Source organism: Dipteris shenzhenensis, chromosome 30 (assembly GCF_047967505.1).
Source record: "Dipteris shenzhenensis isolate YYH24624 ecotype China chromosome 30, Dip_SZ_1.0, whole genome shotgun sequence".
NCBI lineage: Eukaryota > Viridiplantae > Streptophyta > Polypodiopsida > Gleicheniales > Dipteridaceae > Dipteris > Dipteris shenzhenensis.
The window spans coordinates 21,922,881-21,946,717 of NC_141625.1; the positions used below are offsets into that span (position 1 = coordinate 21,922,881).

Consider the following 23,837-nt stretch of genomic DNA (forward strand, 5'->3'; position numbering starts at 1 on the left):
CCATGAAACATTAGAGTAAAACTTGGCTTTTTGTGGTTGAGATAATTCTCAGAGGAGGCCTCGAATTTTTATGGCACTCACTATCTTGAAGCTCCCTCCCTTGGACAGACAAGTTTAAGATGGACCTAGACAATATGTAAGGTCCAAAGGGGCCACAGGTAGCAAAACCACAATCCCAATACAAAACTAGGTAACATACTCCAAACAAGTACCTTTCAATTTATATAAGAGAATTATATGACTTAGATTTATTCAAGGATACCGTCAAGTCCTTTGACCCTAATGCAACAGTGCACTTTGAAGAACAAAGGTTAGCTTTCTCTTCCATGATGGACGTGAGTATAGCTCATAAGGACCCTAATGGAACAGTGCACTTTGGAGAGCAAAGGTTCGCTCTCTCTTCCAGGATGGACAAGAGTATAGCTCATAAGGACTCTAATGCAGCAGTGCACTTTAGAGAACAAAGGTTAGCTTTCTCTTCCATGATGGACAAGAGTGCATCTCATAAGCTCCATAGACACTTACACGCATTAGTAATAGCACCATGAACTACGAGTAGTAGTCAAGCACAAAACTCCGAGAAGCCGAGGTCACTAGACACTATCAAGTAGACAAACCAACCCAACTTGATGATTCAATTAAGCATTGCTGACTAGACAAACTACTCCGACTAGATGAGATGCATTGCTTGGTCCCAAATAGTAACATAAAGGCAATATAAGGCTTACATGTGCTTAGAAAGCAATTGGAGAAAGGTATGTGAAGCTTTTCTATATAATTCTCACCTTGGACCAAAGAAACTAGGATGTCAATATAAACATAAAAATGCACACAAAGGGTGATACATCGGCTACCTTCATCTCCATTCTACTAGTGAATGTCTCACCTTAGCTATAGTTTACCACCATTGTGTCCAATACTGTCTTTGATTCGAGATATACACGATGCATCCAAGGATTGAACCTGGACTCTTCCCCCCCCCCCCCCCCCCCATGTGTGTGTGTGTGTGTGTGTGTGTGTGATGGAGGGGAGAGGGGAGGAGGAGGGGGAGGAAAGGGTGTGTGTGCTTGAGCGTGTCCATGTGCTTGCGCGTGTAGAGATATGTGCATGCACATGTGTATGCATGCAAGGGCAGATTTACATATGCATGCTACTCTCATACACATGGATGTGCATATCCATTTATGTAGGAACCTCCACAAACATCAAATCCATCAAATTACACGGTTGAAGAGGTGTAGCTGTACTTGTGATTACTTATTCAATGCTTATGAGTATCTAATTCTAAAAATGCACATTTTGTCCACGAGTGGAATGAGGAAGTGAAGAAACACGAGGTCTACCGTTGCACGATGAAATAAGTACAACTCTCACAAGTTCAATATATCCTCACACAAAAAACAAGAGTGCATAAGTGCATATGACACCTCTCGTACAATGGTAAAGCAAGCACTTTTTAATGCAAAAGAGAAAGCAAACAATTTTCTATAGGACAATGAGCTAATAAAAGGCAATCTTTGTAAGCCGATCTCCATAAATGACAATTTGAAACACAATAAAAATTTACAGAGAGATTCCATCCTTTACTATAGCACTACCTCCAAGGAGACAGTGCTAATAAAACCTAACTAGCCCGTGGAAGTAAAGCCCCTTGCTAGAGAGAAAATGCTCCTTGGAGTGAGGCGTCTGCACTAATCCACCATTAACACTAGTTTAGTAGCATAACAAGACAAGTGTCATTTTGAGGTTTTGTCAAAAAAATTACTTCTTGTAGATGTGTTTTTTGGTTATTTCCTCTCTTAAGCTTGTGGTAGAATCACTGGACTATTGTCTCAAAATATAAGGAGCACAAGAAACTATTACATGTGATTACAAAATGCTTACAAATGTATGGTAACACAATCTTTCACCCAAACAGTACTCAGATTGAAACTTTATCTAGCATGCCTAAGAATAAAATTGATTTCAAGGAGCTAGCATTTTTTACAAAGTGTTTATAAGTATATTAAACACCTAAGAGTGACAAAACTTTGTTTAAAATTTATTTTGGAGAGTGATTTATCAATTAACAAGAGTGACTAGCCTAATAGGTTGCATTATAAGTCACATTTCATAAATAAGCATCTTTATATAGTACACATAATAGCCACAAAGTGTCATATCTTAACTATAACAATATTATATCATAAGAAAAAGTCACAACATCCCAATAAAGATCAAAACGAAAAAGAGATTAAGTGCTCCTAATATCAACTATTAAAATAAGTTCTACATTAAATATCATATTTATACTTTTAAATTATCACGTATATAAGTGTTCTGTATACAACTTTTTTAAATTGATATCACGCATTCATGATTAGAGACACTTTGTAAGTATAATTTAAATGTATAAAGGTTATTATGATATCATTTAACCCTCGTATCTTGAATTTAGTGTGAATTACATCATACAAAACAATCAATATACGATTTGAATTTTGTGTTCTACATGATATTAGGTCCCCTAAAAATTGACGCTACTTCATAATATCCTATTGAAAACATATACGAAGTATGGTTGAGTTTAGAACTTGTTAGACATGTCAAAGAATTCACAAAACATAAAATTTTCCCTTGCCATCAACATTCACTAAAATTACAATTAAGGCCATAGATCGTAATGAGTGATTATCTAGCTCCAAGAAAATATGAAAATATGTGTTATAGTTATCCTTAGGCTCTAGGACTTAAAACTCTAAGAAAAATAATTCTAATTAAGAAGTATGGCCATTTTATCTAAAACCTGAGAAAACAGATTGAAATGTTGGTGTTAGGTTGATCTTAAAACTTTAGGTAGAACTCAAAGTAATAGGTGCAAGTTCCAATCCATAATAATTCTAAGTTTTTTTCAAAATATAGGCTATTATGTAAAATAATCAAAACCCCAAAATACCTTATCGATGCTTTTGAATAATTCTAGGAAGTGGCTAAGTTCACATGACATAAAAATGTCCTAGGACATTTTTATGCCCTTCTATCAAACTTATGTTAACATCATGCAAATCCTCCCTATAGTGATATTGTGACCACGTACAAGAAGATAGATCAATCACCATATGAAAGAAGGCCTAACTTTTCTCAAGAAAGCCTAGAGTTTTGTGGAAAGCTTCAAACTTTTCTCAAGAAAGCCTAGAGTTTTGTGCAAAGCTTCAAACTTTTCTCAGGTTAAGGCCTTAGTAACAAATTAACATTCATTTTCATGTGTACGACGGTAGATTAAATTGCTCTATCATGCATGCACTCTCTCACTGACATAGGGATGATGTATCTCAATGTGTTTCATACGGGCACGAAATACACATTTCATGCCATTGCAATCGCACTCAGACTGTCAGGGAGAATAGGAATAGATGGCTGCAAACCACCATGAAAATTTGCCATCGACCTCCTATGCCATACACATCCTACTATAGTAGTGTAGGATTCCCTCTAGTGACCTCCACATGATGATGCATAAAGAAACAATTGCCATTGGTGGAGCGTCCAGTAAATTGTTTGAGAACAATGCTCTAATGTAAATGCATAAACTCAATGCCCATACAATAGTGTAGCATCTCCAAATGAACCATTTCATATCTGCATTTCTCTCTTCACTATTGGTTGTTCTGAACTCTGAGGATCTGTATGCAGCTCTCTATCAAACTCAATCATGGATTGATCTAGGTTTTCTACAAAAACATCTCTATTGACAAAAATCTTTACTAGAGACGGTGAGTTTTACTCACAGCTGTGGCCGACAAAAGTACTGAATGGCCTTATCATCTAGCCTCAAAGGGAGTAATGGTTTTGAAGGCCTTGGGTGGGAAATGTGTGTTGCACACATTAGTGCCTCCATCCAAAATTTGTGGTAGTCTTTTCCCCTTAATCATGCATCTGGCCATTTCTCCATCAGGGAATTTTTTATGCTCTCAAAACCACCATTTACTGAGGTGTATATGGCAATGTATATTGACACTTAATGCCTCTCTCCCTCAAGAAATCTTTGATGGCGTCTAACATATATTGCCCCCTCTATCTATTTTCAAAGTAAGCATTTCTTATACACCATAATTATGCAATTTTCATTGCCAAAGTAACTCAGGTCACACATACCTTTGACATGGTGCTATCATGTTTGTCCGACTGGTACAGACTCTGATTTATAGTGCCTGCAGTGACTATCTAATAGTCCTTTTCTCTATCCCTCAGAATGCACTTATCATCCTAAAAAATGACAACATAACCTCTTCTCCCATCAAAAGAGGAAAATTACAATAAGCTCTTCTTAATCCCTGGCATGCAAAGGGCGTCTGGAAGGCATAAATCAATCCTCTCTCCTGAACAAAATCTTTCCAGCTCCCTTCAGCAAATAAATTCTTTCTAGAAGCGATGCGTTTAGAAGCCCCAAAGTACCAGACTGTAGCTGAAACATTATCACACTGAGGTAATCTCATGGCATCATAATTGCTAACCAAGAACGATCAATCTTCAGCCATATAGTTTGCCTAAGTACTATCCTTGATGCATTGGAATTTTATACTGTCATTCCAGCTTCCTCCTTTTTCTTCTCTTTCTCCAACCCCTTCCTCATTCATGGATATGGTGTTCTTACAATAATGGCACTTAACCCTTCTTTTTGGGTCGAACTCGAACCTACATTGCCTAAAGTTGACCTCAAACCTACATTGCCTAAAATTTTCCTTTGATGGCTGAGCTCAATTAGTCCTAGACTGATGGCCACCAAAATAAGGATTGGTCTTGCCTTTTGTCAACAAGGCTTGTTCCTTATCATGCACATGAACAGACGTGTTCTTTCTAATCTATCCTTCATGCAATAACAGTTCCACTAGTTCTTGAAAAGTCTGTGGAACCGTACTAGCTCTCATGGACAGGTTTACATCAGTATGAAAATATACAAGACTCTGACAACGAGTTCAGAGTGGTGGACAAAAGCTGGCTATCACGTATCACCTCATTAATATTCACCAAGTATCCTCTAAGATCGAGTATTTTAGACGTGTGATCTGACATTGAACTTTCCTGCATCCTAACACTATCAAGCTGTCTTTTCAAGTAAAAACCTTGACCTCCTTGTCTACTGATACATATTCCCCAAAGTCCCAAGCTTTGTTTGGAAGTCCTGATGTATAATGAACTTCTTAACAGAAAAGGCAATAAGAGACATAGCCAGGGCATCTAGCATCCCACCCCCTCTAATCCTAAGTAGGAGCAATAGGTACAGCCGGCCTTACCTAAGCTTGCTGCCTATCACACGCATGCACCTTCTTGTTGAGGTCCACTACGGCAATGGCTGCATCTCTTGGATGGGCTTCTTCACCTATGACAAAGCCCAAAGACACTTTGCAACTAACAGATTCTTCACCCTAAAGCTCCACAAGCAATAATTGGTGCCTACAATTTACCCTCCTGGGCCAAAATCCCAAAGACATCTCCCAGATTCTAATTCTGATTCTGAGCCATCTCAAGTATATGTACAAGCTGCCCTTAAAAATTCACTTGCTACAAATTATCTTGCACCAACAAAAAAACACTGCCCCACAAGCCAATGCTTTGCACAACGACAAACAAAGCAAGCAAGAAGAGAAAACGCCCCAAAGTTTTGAGTGTAAATAGACACTCCAAATGTGAGCAAAACTGTCCCAAAGTATCCTTGAGAGAAATTTCAATCTGTTGACTGTAAAATAGCAGGAAAATCGAGCTGAAAACAGGTTTGGCATGTTATAGAGTTTACAGAGACCGTTTTAGGGTACTGAAGTAACAAAGGCCCCTGTTTCTGGGTTTCCCACAGTTTGTGCCTGCAGTAGGCCTGCACAGAAGCTGGTACACAGCAAGTGCGACCTAAACTGATCAAAACTTGGAACAAAAACCATAAATTCACCAAAACAAGGGCTGCATCCTCCTGTGTTTTGCTATTCATGACCTGTTTTTGCTAGAAATGACCTGTAGCAGCATGTATCTGGACTGAAAGTGACTTGACCAGTAAAAGAAAGCTGAACAGGTCAAAATGACCTCAAATGGCCCAAAAACAGAGATGCCTTCTCCAAAATAGGTGCGACAGCTACAAACCCAATTCCAACCTGGAAAACCTGCTCTGGAATTAGATGTGACGGTCCCAAAATAAGGAGTGCCTGCTCCAGAACAGCAAAAACAGCCCCCAAAGTGCTCAAAATTAGAGAAAACGCCTCCAGAAAGTGTAGCAGCTCGAAATCAACTCTGAAACACCGGACCAGGTCTGAAATCCCTATAGGAGGTGGCTGCTGAGAAAATACGAGTTGTCCAGCAGAGTCCCCGCAACGAAATGGTGAGTATTTGCAACAGAAGTGCTCTCCCAAGACTGGCAGAGATGCAAGCCTTGTGTGGGGGAGACGAGGACAGCCAGCTCTGAACCAAATGGGGGAAGAATTGAGAGTGGAGTGAGCAGGTGTGGAGAAAAACGAGATCTGACGTTGCAAGAATGAAATGAGTACAACTCGCACATAGGGTTATGTACCCTCACTAGCCCTAACTAGTCCAAGGGGGGAAAACCCCTAACTGGGGATAAAAATCACCCTTGGGTGAGGTTGTCCACACTAACCCACAACTAAAATGTTATGTTGCAAAGAAATGGGGGAAGCAGAAAAATGAGATCTGAAGTTGCAAGAATGAAATGAGTACAACTCGCACATACGGTTATGTACCCTCACTAGCCCTAACTAGTCCAAGGCTGGAAAACCCCTAACTGGGGATTAAAATCCCCCTTGGGTGAGGTATCCACACTAACCCGCTACTAACATGTTAAGTTACAAAGAAACTCTCTAAACGATCAGTACATCAAGTAAACCTAAGAAACTCCAAATCATCAGAGGTACAACACAGTTGCATGTGACGCACGAATAAAAGAATATTAAAGTTACACATTCACCCTCTATCCAGTGTGCCAAGAGTGCTATTCCAACCACAGCAGCAAATGCAACATTCACCGCACTATCAGCAGCTGCCAAGCTTGGATACTCACCGAGATCGACAAGCTATGACAAGATTACTCATCTGCAACAAGAGGAAAGGATTGTGATCGTGAAGAATCCGATGAGATGAAAGCAAGGAAGTAAGAACCTTGCAGCTACAGCCATCGGTAAATGACTCAAGCAAGCAAGCTACAAACCCAAAACAGCTGCACCTCATTGGTAAAATGCAGCATCTTCCCTTTTTCCATACTTGTAATCCTGTCCTGGATGACTCACCCTTTGTCAAAAACAGGTGGTGCTGATCTGGGCACTGCCCTAGCTGTGGGCATTGTTTCGTCAAACGACACCCGCCTTCTAGCTCGACTATACCTTTGAGGAACTGAGCCTGCATGGGAACCATCTTCTCTTGTACCTGTTGAGGCAGTGTTTTCTCCTCCGCTGACTCGTTCAAAACTTCCCTCTGATGAGTGGGCTACCCATGTTTTAGGTACAAGAGCCTGGCGACAGCAACATAGAACCATAATGATCTCTAGAATATAGATCACTAGGGCAAACCAGATGTAAATTGTCCACTTCCAATTGCGCAAGAGAGCCTTTAACCAAGGAAGTTGGGATTCAATAAAAATTTCAGCATGGTATATTATAGGGATTCCTGCACCCATGGGCATACCAGCTTTGGGCTGTATCACAATTCTCACAGCACTAGTTGGTACATGTTGCTCCTCAAATTCCATCAAACGAACAATTATTGTTTGTGATTCACTAAACATGCCCATCAATGCTGGCAGACTTACAAGAAGAGTCTTTATATATCGAATTGGAGCACTATGAAACCGCAAGATGCAAGGCCTGGTCGCTGATTTTATTACTTCACCATTGTCTGCCAGCAGTTCTGCCGTCAGCTGAAAGATCAGAAGGCACATTTGTTATGCAGTAATAGCAAAATTACAGAATTAATAAAAGTCTTTGACATGTAATTTGTCATTAAGCGCATTGAATTTTATATTATACTATTTTAAGGTTCAAATCCACTCACAACCTTCAACTCCAGAGATGATAAGCAAAAAGACTGCAATGCCCGCATATGCATTCAGCAAAAGTTGGTACCAAAAGATGCAACAAGAAACAACACAGGGTTTCATTGGGCAAGAGAGGACTCACACAAACCTTAACTTCAACTTCCACTTCAAAAGGTGCGCTGAATATACGCTGTTTCCCTCCGCACACGTCATCATATGCCCATGATGTCACTACAGAGAGGCACAGCCCTTATGAGACGATACATGAGGATATCATAGAGTTCTCCAGATAGGGAGACACCCTCCTTCTAGGGGATTTCAATGCAAGGACAAGGGACAAGCAAGTGGGCTTACTTGACTTCACATGTGAGAGAGATCCCCACATGATGCCAGAGTTAGATGCAGTAGAACTTGGGACTCAAAGACTCTCTGTAGATACTCCGCATGTGACAGCATACGAGTGACACCTGCTTGAGTTCGGAGCTGTCCACGACCTCATCATCTACAATGGCCTTCAGAGATGGCCATCATCTGAGGGATTCACATGCTTCCCACATCGAGGTGGGACTAGCACAGTGGACTACCTACTGGGCCCACTGGCTTTTGTCTCACACATACATGATGACCTCACCATACCCCCCCCCCAACTTGGTACTGACCACTCATACCTGGCCTTCGATGTTCTTGTTACTACACCGGGCACCGGGAGAGTTCCTACCACTACCCATACCCAAATCCACTTTGACCTTGCTCTTGATCCAGTGTATGTGTGTCACTTAGCCAGAGAGCTTCCGGCCTTATTGGAGGCTGATCTAGACCTCGCCCACGCCTCAGCTACCCTTGTCATAGTAATATAGGACGTTGCCATCAAATCCTTTCCTACAACCCAGTCTTCACGGGCACGAGATGGGAAGATGCCTCAAAACCCCTGGTTTGATGATGAGTGGAGAGAGATGCGAGTCCACCTCACACGGGAGTGAGCCTTGGGTCAGTTGATGCCACACGAGGCACACAGGATATTTCAGCGGCTGACACGCCACAAGAGACGAGCCTTCCTCACACATAGGATGGATGAGATCATCAGATCATTTCGCGGAGGAGACCCAACCACTCGGTGGGGATTCCTCGCGGAGGGAAAGCCACCCATCCCCATCACCGATCCGGGCGTGTGGCACACCTATGCATGCTCCTTATATGATGTCCCGAGGCAGACACCGCCAGACATGTCCACTATGCCCAGGCCCACTACTTGTCATCTATTCACTACGCAAAATGTGCGGGCTGCACTTCACTGGCTCCACAACCGGAAAGCACCGGATCACGAAGGCCTTCGGACAGAGCACTTCGCACATGGGCAGGAGGTCCTAGTACCGATCCTTGCACATATGTTTAACCTTGCAGTTTGCCAAGGCTTCCCACCAGCATGGAGCACCACTACTATCATACCGATACACAAAGCAGGAGACCCCATGGACACTAGGAACTATCGTACCCTCATGATTGGCCACACACTGGCCAAGATCTATGGATCGGTGCTAGAGAGAGAGAGATCAACAGTCACACAGAGGCACAGGGGCAACGAGCACCAGGGCAGGCAGGACTCAGGAGGCAACACTCTACTCTGGACCACATTTTTACTCTGAGGGCTATCATTGAGGAGGCGAGGTCCAGACATCAGAAAGTCTACACATGCTTCGTAGGCTTTCGAAAGGCCTTTGACACTGTTCCACGAGCCCGCATGATCAAGAGACTATAGGAGATGCAGATCCCACAGATACTGATTTGGGGTGTGATGAGTTTATATGAGTCAGTCACAGGTAGGGTCCGTGCCCCAGGCGGCCTATCGGAGTGGGTCGCGAGCACCATTGGGGTGAAGCAGGGCTGCCCTCTCTCACCGACTCTTTTTGGACTCTACATTGATGAGATCACATCTTTCATAGATCGCATAGGTGGTGAGGGCTCATCACTAGGGGATCTCCTCATACAGATACTGTTATATGCTGATGATATAGTCCTCATATCCTCTTCAGCGGAGGGACTACAGAAAGATCTGGAGGCCTTAGAGGTGTTTTGCAAAGAGAGAGAGAGCTGACGATCAACCTTGGGAAAACTAAGGTTATGATCTTCAACACCTCACGAGCAGTGACTAACCGACTCACTTTCACCTATCGTGGTGAACCAGTGGAGATAGTGCAGTCATACACATATCTACAAGTAGTCTTCACACGACCCATCTTCACAATGAAACATGCAGCCCAGGCACGACTTACACGATGGCGTAGTGCTTTGGCTAGACTAGAGCGGCAGTGTTTTTAGGCACACTTCCAGGATCCACCAACGAAGGGCTGGCTTTTTGACACACTAGTGTGACCGACTGTCATGTATGCAGCACCTTTCTGGGGGTGCCATCTTCTGAGGACAAATTGAAGGGGCTTCAAGCGACTACAGGTGACGATGGGATCCAGGATGATCCAATGTAAGCCCTCAGTTCCACACGAGATAGTACAGGCGGAATTAGCCATGACACCTCTCCAAGTTGATGCCATCTTTCAGACGGTGACTTTCATCCACAAGGTGTGGGACTTACCCCATTGGAGACTTCTGAGATTGGCCCTAGAGTCATCCAGACGACTCACAGAGAGCGGGGCAGACACATGGTATGCACGCATATCTACATGGCTTGCCACACACGGTATCCAGATGGATAGGCTTCCCCCCTTTCAGTACAGCATGGATGCACCTCCTAAGTTGATCCCACAAGATGAGATCAATCGTATTATACGGTTAGACCTCCTCCAACTTCACACATCCCGGACTTGGGGGGAGGACCACGAACTCCCCACCAAGACCCAGTTCTATCGCGACCACTTCCTACGAGTATCAGAGGAGGGATTCATTATCAAACCCCAGTATCTTGAGGATAGAGGAGTATCTCATGCACTGAGGATTGCCATTGGTCAGATGCGGGTTTCATCCCATCAACTGAGGATTGAGGCAGAGAAAGCAGCGGGTATACCTAGAGAGCAGCGGATCTGCACGCTATGTACGCTAGGGGTGGTTGAGACAGAGGAGCATTTCCTTTGTGTTTGCCCAGCCTACTATGAGATTCGAGGATGCTACCACTGTCTCTACCTAGAGGGGAATGGCTTCGGTCCTTTGTCACGACTGATCCATTTCCATGACCAGGTCTGTATCGGACTCTATTTGATGGAGATGCGGCGACACAGGGAAGCGCTTCTACGACAAATCAGAGAGCATCAGGGGTTAGTCATATCACTACAGGACATAGAGGGTGACCGGGCACAGCGGCACGTCAGACTTCTATACATTTGAGGTCAGCCCTCGGACACAGCAGAGTGGAGGAAGAGGAGCTAGCCGATATGAGAGCAGTCTGGATGAGCAGCCGGCACAGTACCGCCAAGAGAGGGACGCAGAGGCCACATGTGCAACAGAGAGGCCCCAGAGTACACTCTATTGACATCCGACCTATCATAGCTTTCCTCAGAGGAGACCGACAGAGACAAGGGATCACTCTAGACATAGCCCAGAGAGTCCAGAGGGCGAGGAGACCGCGCCCCTTGCCACAGCTCGAGACAGCTCGACAAACGCAGATACGAGATATTTTCGCAGCCCACCAAAGAGCCATCACTGTACCAGGCTTCGGTTTCATCCCAACGCCTGGATAGATTGATTGATATGATATGATTATGATTATGTTTATGATTATGATTCTGTTAGCATAGATTAGTACTCAGCAATGGTCCTAGCGTACCCTTTGCTTCAGCCCACTGAGGCTTGTATGAGTTCGCTTTTCTGTGGACTTTGTCCCATAGGCCCGTGAGGTCTCCCGTGGACGTTAATATATCTTTCTTTCTTTCTCTCTCTTTGGGACACGACCATTGTCATGTGCATGGTGTACCTAGGGTTGAATAGCAAGTGAACGTGGGTTACGGGATAGCATAGGGTCGGATGGCTATTTTTAGCCGAGACTGATATTTAAAGAGATTGCTTCATATATAGTGCTTATTTTATATGGAGGGAGCTATTAAGAGCATTGTGCTATCTAAAGCAGGTTTCCTTCGATATAGAGGGAGGGCTAGTGCTATTGTGGAGGTCAGTTGAACGCTCCTCAACTGATGGATGGGGCTTGGACCTAGGCCAAGACTCTGGTCATCTACATGGCAGATCATAGGTGGTGTATCGAAGGTCCTTTGGACGGGCCCACATGATATGGGACGCCTATGTTAGATACGAGCATATGGATGAGTCGAGCTGTAGCCCACGTGCTCAGGAGGATCGAGGCACCTACGCAATGATTTTGGTTGGGTTCAGTGAAAGGGTTAGATCTTGCGGGGTCGTGTCATTTGGTATCAGAGCCGCCCTCTCACGTCGATGGGTAGAGAGCTGAAGTAGCGGAGATTTCCAGGTACCATTCTCATATCTGCGCAGGATTTTTCAGATTCTCTTCTATTCAAGACAAACATATGGGGTTGGCTGTTATGCGCTGGTAACTAGTGAAATCACTGGATTTCTTTGGCTAGTTGAGATTCCCTTGGGGTTCGCCTTTAGGAGAAGGAATTTGACGCTGGATTATTGTATGAAAATCTGGAAATCGATGATCAGCTAGTTGTTGAGGAAGGTACCTAGCGTAAGTGATTCAATGAGGTTGATGGATGATGCGATTGCATGAACGATTGATAAGCTCCTACGATGAAGATGATAAAGGGGGAGGATTAGGCCGTACAGGACCGGAGGTGCAATTATCCAGGGCTGGATTGGGTTGACGAATTCGGACGAAATCGTTGCTGTATATTGTGGGCTGGGATGCTTTTCTGACGATTACCCAAAGCATGGCTTTGATTTCCTTGTTTGGGCCAAACACAAGGATTGGGTACGAAAAGCAACGCCTTTCAACAATAACTGCACGATGCAAATCTCGTCCAAAACGGCCTGTTTTGATCGTCTCTATCTAATGCGCCAGGAGCGCCTTTCTTCTTCGATGCATTAGCTCAACAGCATGGACATGCATGGGCCTGCATGGACTACAGCATAGGAGATGGGCAATGCGAGCCTGGCATTTAGGGGGCCGCTGCCTTTTAGATCATTGCATAGCGCTTCACTATTTTTTTGATTCGGACAAGAATAAAAAAGCAATGCCGTTTTTGGGCAGCATGCTTTTGGAAAAGCATGGATGAGCTTTTCATAAAAGCTGTTGTGTTCGGTTCAAAGCATTAGGCTTTTGGGATTCTCACCTTTATAAGGCTCCCACCCTTGCTCTGTTTACCCCAATGTCCCCTTCACCCTCTTCGTTAACTTTCCTCATTCATTGCTCTTCACACCTGGTTCGTTGTTCCTATGGAAGGCCATCAAAGCAATCAAACTCCATCCCTAGACTATTGCTTTATTGAGATGGAGGATGAGGCTACCTCAAGGATTATTCCTCATAGGCCTCATGACCTGCTACGCTAGATGGATTCCTTGATGGATGAACTCTAGGCAGCTCTTCACTACTATCAAACCCCTCAGTACCAGAAATACATTGATGAAGGCTCCTGTTGTTCTAAATGTAGAAAACTTTTTTTAGAGTCTTTGTACCGCTTCCGAGTTATTGAGAAGCGATGAAGAGGTTGCAATCCTCAATTTTGACCGACACCCTCGGCTGGATCTTTGAACCACTTTTCGTTCAATAAGTTCCCCAATTTCATATGAATTATGTTCTAAATTGTCTTGTTATTAAATTGACTGGGTTTCGGTTAATTTGGTTTTCATTTGTAACTAAGTGGCATTCATAATTTGATGGCTTTTTCAAATTATATAACAAAGACAATTGGATTGCCTTTCTCGAATACTAGAGAATACATTCCTGTTTGGTTCTATTTTGAGTTGACCCCAATGTGATTGTGAGTTCTGATTTTTCTTTGAACATATGAAGGTTCTTATTGATTAGACTACGACGATACCTTCTTGAATCATGTCCAACGGGGAGATCGTTCCGATTCTCATTCTTTTAGCCTCAGGTCATGGATAGTCAGGATTCAGGAGTTGTTGGGGATAGTACCTACTTGTTTCCTTCTTTGACCTATTGGTTAGGGTATTGTAACACATTAAGAAAAGGATTGAGAACGGATTTGCCACCCTGACTCAATATGGGATGATCAGAGTTGAAGAGGGATTGGCTACCCTAATTCACTCATATTGTGCACCGAGTTTTTTACTTGCAGTATACCTTGGTGGTATGGGACGCTAAGGTACGCTACATCTAAGATCCTCTAATGTGATAATCCAACATGAAGCAATACCCAAGGACATCTAGGGTGAAGTACAAGTAGCATGAATTGAATTAGGGGCAATCCGAATAGATTTTTTGTGAGGGCTCACTAAGATTCTTTACCCTGAGAGAAGCCATGTATTCTTTGGGTTCAACCCTAGAGCTCCATAGTAAACTCAATCTCAAGGAGGGTTACCACATCTCTTATGATGACGCTCTATCAGTGCCTTGATTGGAACTTGGTGTTCCTAGATTAGAGATCCTAACAACTGGATGATCCTGTTATAGGAGCGGCTTATTGTGAACAAGTTTATACAGAATATCCGATAGTGGATCTTCTTTTGAGAGATCCTAGAATGCATATTTCCGTAATCTCTGGATCACATAGGATGTTCTTCCTATGATAGTTGACTATATGCATGTCCATAAGGGTAGCATTGACTGGACATAGCCAACTGAATTTTTACTGATTATTCTCATGTAGGGGCATTCCAGGGATGGATCAAGGGACCATCTATTTGGTCAGGATTTTGCCCATTCATACTTCCATGAAGATTCTTCCATCATGAGTAAAGAACTGACGGCCTACTAGTTTTCCTGATTACTCTCTCTAGGTGATTCTAGTTTGGACACGGATAATTGATTGAGGGAATGCTTCTTTTGAAGCCAGTGACTTAAGATGGATACCTAATTGTTTTGCGATGGAAAGTCTGTCATGTATTTCAACCCAAGAATTTGAATTACATGGGGTATTCAGTTGATAGAATTTCTTTGTGAATACCAAGTAATTCAGGAATTAGGGTTGATATGCTAAGCAATTTAGTGATCAAGTGGGCACTTAAGGCAGCCACTGGAATTGTGTATTCTAGATTGGGATGCTAGAGGCAATTCTAGGCTGAGTATAAGCCTTTTGGAACTGAGATGGATGATTATTTGTTATGCTTGTGGAAGGAGAGCCTAGCAGGGCCGATGCATGGGTTAATGATGCCAAAGCTTTGGCAACTATCTTGTTTTGTGTAGAAACATATTTTTTTTGGTTTCTCTAGGAGATGGGTCACATGCAGGCAGTGGTTGCTAGGCAGATAGCACATCTTGAGTACAGCCTCGTTGTTGAGTAGGCAGGGGTCGGGAACCCATGTTTGGAATGGAAAGTATCCTTGGAACCCTGAGAGGGATGGTATAGGTGTGACTACCATAGCATTTGCTATGTTGTGATGCCAGTTCTCTTATGGGAAACAAGTCGATGTATCAAGATATGTGCGAACCATAGGGTGAGAGACTATTGGTCATGGCAGTCTTGGAGAGTGGAGAAAGCTCCTATATGCTTTCCTTTTTTACTTTGAGCACATAGGTGGTTAATTGGGCACTAGTGACAACTATGGGGAATTGTGTGGCCAAGTGTGGTCACAAGTGACAGTTTCGGACTGCATGCAAGCTATTTGGAATAGGAATGGAGGCCTATTGCCAGGATTGGTGAGAGCATTGAACATTAGAGGCTTTGCAGGGTATGTCGATGCCTAATGGGATGCGGAATGCCCCAGATGCTAGGGTTGAATAACAGGTGAACGTGGGTTACGGGATAGCATAGGGTTGGATGGCTATTTTTAGCCAAGATTGCTACATATAGAGATTGCTTCATATATAGTGCTTGCTTTATATGGAGGGAGCTATTCATAGAATTGTGCTATCTATAGCGGGTTTCCTTCTATATTGAGGGAGCGCCAGTGCTATTGTGGAGGTCAGTTGAGCGCACCTCTACTGATGGATGGGGCTTGGACCCAGGCCGGGACTCTGGCCATCTACATGGCGGATCATAGGTGCTGCATCGAAGGTCCTTTGGACGGGCTCAGGTGAACGTGGGTTATGGGATAGCATAGGGTTGGATGGCTATTTTTAGCCGAGATTGCTACATATAGAGATTGCTTCATATATAGTGCTTGCTTTATATGGAGGGAGCTATTCATAGAATTGTGCTATCTATAGCGGGTTTCCTTCTATATTGAGGGAGCGCCAGTGCTATTGTAGAGGTCAGTTGAGCGCACCTCTACTGATGGATGGGGCTTGGACCCAGGCCGCGACTCTGGCCATCTACATGGCGGATCATAGGTGCTGTATCAAAGGTCCTTTGGATGGGCTCAGGTGGTATGGGGCGCCTAGGTTAGATACGGGCCTATCGATGAGTCGAGCTGCAGCCCACATGCTCGGGTTGGTCAGGAGGATTGAGACACCTGCACAATGATTCTAATTGGATTGAGGGCGAGACTCCAAGTCAGTGATAGGGTTAGATCTTGCGGGGTCGTGTCAACCATGGTCCAAAAACAGCAGGAGATCGCAAACTACTTCACAGGGAAAAAGTATTGAGAGACAGCGACAACTGAGTCATGATACATGTTAGAACATGACAGCAACTACTCCCAACACTTGGAGTCCTTCCTATACTTCCTAAGACCACAGGTTTTTTGTTTTTGCGGTGTGATAGACACCTCTAGTCACCCCATGAAGGATGTAGTGTCACATTGACTTCACTTTCTTGTTCTAACCTTTCAAAATTATATTGTAAATATATGATTGTTGATCAAAGCAAGTTTATTTCACTCATGTGCTTTTCTAGGCTAAAGCACAATCGGATGTAGCCATTTTGGGTGCTAAAATTCCTATGGGCACACTCTAAACTAGGGGAATAAAGCACGAGTTTGTAAAATTACATGGTCCATGAAGTAGGTTAAGCTTTAAGCTAGTGCATTAACCCATAACTCAATTTAGTTGTTTTTAGTGCATTGCATTATAGAGACAACTTTTTCATATTTAGTTCCTCAATTGTCTCTCCCCCTTACATTGTCAGTCAGTCAATCTGTCATTAGTCTGTCTGTATTGGTTTGTTTGTCATCTATGTGTCATAGTCGTCTATCATCAGTCGGGTCTTTCCTATAGCAGACCAAGGCTGCACTGGAGGTTTTCAAAAAATGAAAAATATGCCTGGGAAAGCTGAAGACCAGTCATGGGCAAGCCTTGGTTGAATCTATGAAATTTGAGGAAAATTTGCAGAGGAGCACTCAAAAGAAGCCAAATCTACACGATCAGCCTGTTGCATGAGAAATTTGGGGTGGCTAAGGTACAGATTGAAAAGCCCTTGGAGAGTGGGAAAGGACGCCCCATGGGAGAAACCCTACTTACCAAGTTTAAGGATATAAGACATGAAATTCTCGTGAAAAGGACGAAAGTGAATTAATAAAGACATCACAAAATGAAAGTAATACAATGGAGGGAAGGGCTCAAGAGTGTCCAGAAGTCAAGGAAACAGAACCTTTGTTGCTGCTACTTTTTTGGCATTCAAAGAAAGAAATTGAGTGGAAAAATGATGGTTTTAGGAATTTCAAAATGCACTAACGATTTCAAGTTCCTTGAGGGTGGGTTAAACTAAGGAATTGCAAGGATAAAACTGAACAAGCCAGAAACACCTTACAACTCAGAATTAAAGCAATCAGACTGTGGAACAATTGTTGAAAATTTTAATCCAAAAAGACATCCCATCCGATAATACAAGGTCCTCACCTCAGCTGGTAGCACAGACGCCACCAAAATTTAAATAAACACTAGCAATAAGTTTCAATCACATTCGGTTGAGATCAAGGAAAGACAAACAAGCTTCAAAAAGGACAAAAGGTTGAGTGACAAACCTGGAACACCCCAAGCTGTTGATTGTACTCGGATTCTGGCAGAGTCAGTGTAACAATGATGTGAACTCTGTGAGATACTGGAATTGCTCTAACATTCTCAGAATAGCGAAGTAGTTTGCCTCTTGAGCTCCCGGATCCTTGCAATGGGCGTAGGACAACGAGTGCACTAGGATGAGGCTGTGTGTAATCAAAATGTAAAGGCTCTCTGATACTCACAGGCTCCTCAACAATCTTATTCAAGATAATAAAGTCAAGAAGCAAGGCAGGAAACAAAAGCATGCTTAGCAAAAGGCAGACATAGGTTGCTGCTAGACATCCCCAAGCAGCTCTTTTCAGCACAATGCTTCCACCCTCGGTGACTTTCGGAGGGACTTTGGAAATCATTGTGATTCTCTGGCTCACAGCTTCCTTTGCCCTTTCTTTGGCTTCCAAAGTCTCGCGAATTCGATTTTCAACAAATGAATTGCACCAACTGAAGAGCGATCCCACAAGTGTAATGCCTTGCACGACCAGCAGGACCTGGAGTCGGATCAATTTTATTGCCAGTCCAATTGGCCACAAAATAGGATTGCTATACAGCTCGTTCTGTTCTTCAGGCATCCTATATACATGTGAGCCTCCCAAACCTCCCTCTTCAGAATCCAATCCTATCCTCCCTTGCGGCCAGTCAGTCTGATCATCAAATCCATCGCCCAGTACTACATCCTCACGTGTGTTTTTGGAAGCCCCTTCTGCATCCTCGTCAGAAACGTAACCCGCGCTACTTTGTCCAAACTGAGTGTCTGTCATGGGTATCCTGTCCCTATGCACATGGCTGTATACGGAGCTTTCGGAAGTAACCGCGCTTTCCTGCTCGTCTTCTCCTGGAACTTCTCGAACCTGAGATAAGACAGCTTGCTCTAAAACATCTACGTCGAGATTGCTTTCCCTGTTTCTTATCTCCTGCAGGCCTACGGAGATTTCCTCCTCCCGCTCGATTACATTATCCACAAATGGGACAGCGCTTGCTTGATGGCGAGACAGGTCATCCGGAAACGCAGTACTTCTGCCTCTGTTCCTCAACCTCGGCAATGAATGCCCACTACTACCTTCTCCAGGGCTCTTCACGACTACGCTGTCTACATCTGTAAAACTGCTGCATTCTCCCAGAACTGGGGGAGGCGCAAATCGTCCACTCAGAGGCTCCTGCAGTCTTCTCAAGTGGAGTTCCTCAGCCACCTCCTTGTGCTTACCTTTTGCGGTTGAAGTCGGACGTGAACTGGACGGACGCAATTTGGAGCGACGAGCGGGCGGGGGGCGGCGTGTTCTGAGGGATTGGAGGCGAGGGATGCCGAGGGGGGCGGGAGGGGAGAGGGGGAGGTGGAGGATGGAGGAGGCTGCGACGAGTTGGATGGCGAGGAGGAGGAAAGGATGGTAATGGGGGGGGAAGGGAGAATCGGAAGCGGAATGGTAATCTTCATCGGAGGGAGGATCGTCCATGGCCAAAGCTCCAAAGCTCCACAATTCTATGGAGAATCGAAGTCCGCCATAGCCAGAGCTCCCAAATTTGCTATGCAAAATCGTCGTCCGCCATAGCCAAGAGCTCCAAAAAGCTCCCAAGCTCAAAAAACTTCTCTCACAGGAAGAAGACACAGTATCAAAAAAAGAACCTTCGATTTTACACGATCTCGCACGTGCTCCCTCCACGTGTCCCCCTCCCTCGCCTCCACCTCACCCTCGAATATTCCCGGCCATTGTCACTATTTCTGGGAGCCTTATCATCCCACGTGGCAGAATGCCCCCCCCCCCCAACACCCTCTCTCGCTCGCCTTGTTCGTTTTACGGGAGTGACTCTCGCTGTCAGGTGTGTTGAGTTCAATACGCCTAATGACCCCGTCAGGACCTGCCTTGTGGCCGAAAATCAATCTCTCTCTCTCTCTCTCTCTCTCTCTCTCTCTCTCTCTCTCTCACGGTGAGCACACTTATTGGTTTGTGTTGGATCTTGTCAATTGTGTGTATCCATCCTCGAATCAACATCAAATAGAGTGAATTTGGCTCCTTGGAATTGATTCCACGCATTTAAATCTCTCTCTCTCTCTCTCTCTCTCTCTCTCTCTCTCTCTCTCTCTCTCATGCATATGATATGATTAGTATTAAGCATAAAACCCTTCAAAGGGACTCGTGGCCACTATTAGCAACTAGTGACCTTTTATAATCTAGTCAAAGAACTTGATATGTATTGAGTACATGTTAAGCTAGCTTGGTATCTTGTTGTGGTCTTCCAAGATTTTTAAGTTGCTTCTACTTCTCCAATCCCCATAGTCATAAAAAGAATATATATATAAACATAAACATAAACATAAATATAAGTATAGATACATATGTATGTTGTTTGTTTGTGTGTGTGTGTGTGTGTGTTTAGATTAAAAAGTCCCATCAATAATTGAGCCATACAATTAATTCCATCAATTGGATAAAAAGTATTAAAAAAGGGAGAACGTATAAGGAAAAAATGTTTGAGACATCTAAGTTGAAAAATGCAACAAGTGGAGTTTGCAAAAAATTTCACAAACAAATAAGAAATTTTAATTTGACAAACATAATATTGAAAAAAGATGTTGAATCCTCAGGCAGTCAAGGTGTCAAGGTCAGGGTCCACTTACCCACCACCATCTAAACAAGCTAGGTGTTAGAACATCATAGCTATGTTTGGCTAAACACGTAATGCCTGTTTTCCCCGGCTTGTTATCGCTTTACCTAGGAATATAGACAACCATATTGATTCTTAGATAATAATAAAAAGTTTAAGTCACAAGTGGAGTAAGGAGCGAATAAGTGCATGGGTTGAGAAGGGATTACTGGAGGTATGGGAGGATTAGTGTGCTTAGGGTGTGGGGTGGTTAAAAAGAGAGTGTAAAGGGGAGATTTCACGAGGGGTACATAAAAGAATACTTCATAGTTGGGGAAGTATACATGCGTGTGTGTGTGTGTGTGTGTACAATTACTAATCAAAATTATTGTGTGTGCGTGCGCACGTGCTCAAATATGCTAATACTATGATGCAATTGAGCAAAGACAATTGCTAGAATATGGTGTAACTAGTTTGTACGAGGTTCAAGCTTCTAGGCCTTGGCATTGAGGACAAGTGCCAAGGATTTAGCGAGAGCATTTAAATGATAGCATTGGGTGGATGCCTCTAAGCATCATCGCTCCATGCTCAATGTGTAACAACTGTGTTTTTCCATGTGTGTGGGACCAATAGTGAGAGAAGTTAACAATACTTAGGAAATCTATGAATAAGCTATCTATACATTTGGACCATGAAGAGATATCTAAAACGTTCAACACACTATTAAATCTCGAGATTGCAAACAAGGCCTTGAACCTGTAAAAGGAATCAAACCCTAGACCCCTAACAATATTCAAAAAAGCTAATCCATGGCTTTGTGCATGCTCATGAGTGCATAACTAGTTGTCCGACCCTCACCAATAAGGTGTTTCACAGTTGCATCACTCCATGTAAGAGCCTAACAACCTTGTTGCCATATTGTTGTGAGGCTAACCTATCATTGATCTGGATGATCTCCATTTGTCTCATTATGAATTACTCTTTTAAGAAGTGGGTGGCAAACCTATCCCAGCACTATCATAAATTGTGAAATCATTCTTTTATTGGAACAACAAATTATGCTTTACTTTTAGAACAAATCCAAAGACATGTAGTGTCTTATGGATCACTCTTTATTTCATAATGGTGTGGGGTTATAAGCAAGATAAAGGTAACCTACCTTTAGCACAAATTCAACAGTCACTTTCATGATGTATGTACTCACGAATACTAAACTATTATTGTGTTCTATAATAGAATGTGAATCAAATCACCATGGATTCTCCTCAAAGTCACAAAAACCAATGTCATTGAGATCGCATGCTTGGAATATGGACATCGTCCTCAAAAAACATATGTTTTCAACGATCCATGCCACAATTGTGATAGTTCCATATTTGCTTTCTATCGAACTTTGTGTGATGTGTTTGTCCCAATTGTCCTTTTGCATGAGGTGGCAAATGGAAACATGATTAAAGGGAATCATACCATGGCAAATGGAAACATGATTAAAGGGAATCATATCATGCATAAAATATACAAAAGATGTCCAAGCGCTTCACATTTAGCAAATGTATTCCAAGTTTGATTCACAATGAGAACAAAGTATGCCCATCAACCATAGGATATATGGATAATAGAGCTTTCTACCAAGAAACTCATGTTAAACACAATTTTTGAAAATTCTCCAAGCCATTTTGAGCACACCAATCAGGGGAAAACTCTCACATAGTATAACCTGAGTTTGTGCACACTTGCAAATTATATCAATAGCACTAGGTCTCTATACTATATTGTTTTAGTGAAGACTTCAAACTTGCTATAGGGTAGTGAAGACTTGAAACTCACTTAGCATGATTTTGCATGTCATAAAACAATTGCTTGCTATCCTAAATTTGCTTTTTAATCCCTCTCTCTCTCTCTCTCTCTCTCTCTCTCTCTCTCTCTCTCTCATATGTGTGTGTGTGCATGTGTGGCGTGAACCTGTGTGTGCAAGGGCCCACACATATGTACAAATGTGCGCACCTACCTAGATCTGTGTGTGAATTTTTTATCTAAGTAGCTTCCTCCTCCTAATAACCTCAAGGTATTACTCAATAACTTTTGTGACCTTATTTTTACCATACGAAATGGCATCTTAGGGGAAGACATCTCAAAGTTTTGTCTCCAGGGCCTATTATAAGAAGTGACACACTTTTGACAATTTTTCATTTTCTTTAATAGAGGAAATGATTCCATAGATCATGAAGGTCCACATGATCTCAAGCAAGGCACTCATAATAATGTTGGGGAGACATTATAATAATGTTGGGGAGACATTAGTTACTAAGAAACCTACAAAGCACTTTATTTCATTACATTAGCATGTGTTGTAGCAAAAAAACTTAGTGAACCAACACACTCATGTATGAGAGAGAGAGAGAGAGAGAGAGAGAGAGAGAGAGAGAGAGAGAGATGTCACATGTCTGCAACTTCTTTCCGCTAAATAAAGATTTATCATCATGACCCTGAGAAATCGTAGGTATTTCACTCCTCCTCCATCCTTATCTGAGTTATTTTAGAGCAATTTTTGTGAGTGCTTTTGGTACTATGAAATAATTTGCTATCATTTTTTTCTAGCACATTGAAGCCAATAAAAGCTTAATACCAATGACCCATAAACCAATCAACCGTAGTATACTTTGTATCATAGATCAAAGATGGCATCTTCAGGTAAACATACCCTATGAGTTGTATTTTTTTAGGAGAGATGTTTCCTATACATGGTTGTATGATAGGAATTGATGCTTGGTGTAAAGCAAAGAAGTGTGCAAACTATTGGACAAAATTGTGGTTTAAGTACCCACCAAATGTGGCATGAGTATGTTGCAAAATAGATAAGAGAATATGAACATGAATAGATGGCAATACCAACCCAATATGTTGTCTCAATTTCATTTCACAAATAATATATTTATAAATGCCATTAGTGATAAGCCCACTAAAATTACATGATATGAGTGTGTTGCAAAAAGAGAATATGAACATGAACATATGGCAATACCAACCTAATAATTTGTCTCTTAAATAAATATAGTTTTGGATGCCATTAGTGACAAGTCGATATGTGTAAGCCATAAAGAGATTTTTATTTGTATAAGGTAGCACTTTTAAGTCTGAAGGTTACATAAAATTTGCCCCATTAATTGGCTCATGTAATGTTACCTTTCTTTCCAAACCACTAAGCCTATCAATACATTGATTCCAGTCGCTATAGAGAGAGAGAGAGAGGGACACACGCACACACACACACACACACTT

The 23,837-nt window shown here is 42.7% G+C and overlaps 1 protein-coding gene across 3 annotated transcripts; it reads right to left on the reverse strand.

The window, feature by feature from the left end:
• Positions 1 to 1,582: 1,582 nt before the first annotated feature.
• Positions 1,583 to 19,550, reverse strand: LOC147881841 (uncharacterized). 3 transcript variants are annotated; one of them, XM_087402059.1, is made up of 3 exons: positions 17,951 to 19,550; positions 7,781 to 7,888; positions 1,583 to 1,686 (listed from the first exon to the last, which is right to left on the reverse strand). In XM_087402059.1, the coding sequence occupies exons 1-3, from the start codon at positions 19,427 to 19,429 to the stop codon at positions 1,615 to 1,617; spliced, it is 1,659 nt and encodes a 552-aa protein (XP_087258185.1). In that variant the 5' UTR covers positions 19,430 to 19,550; the 3' UTR covers positions 1,583 to 1,614. The 3 variants fall into 3 exon arrangements, with proteins under 3 accessions (XP_087258185.1, XP_087258184.1, XP_087258183.1); XM_087402058.1 differs by lacking the exon at positions 1,583 to 1,686 and adding an exon at positions 6,684 to 7,483; XM_087402057.1 differs by lacking the exon at positions 1,583 to 1,686 and having other exon boundaries at positions 6,684 to 7,888.
• Between the last annotated feature and the right edge of the window lie 4,287 nt (positions 19,551 to 23,837).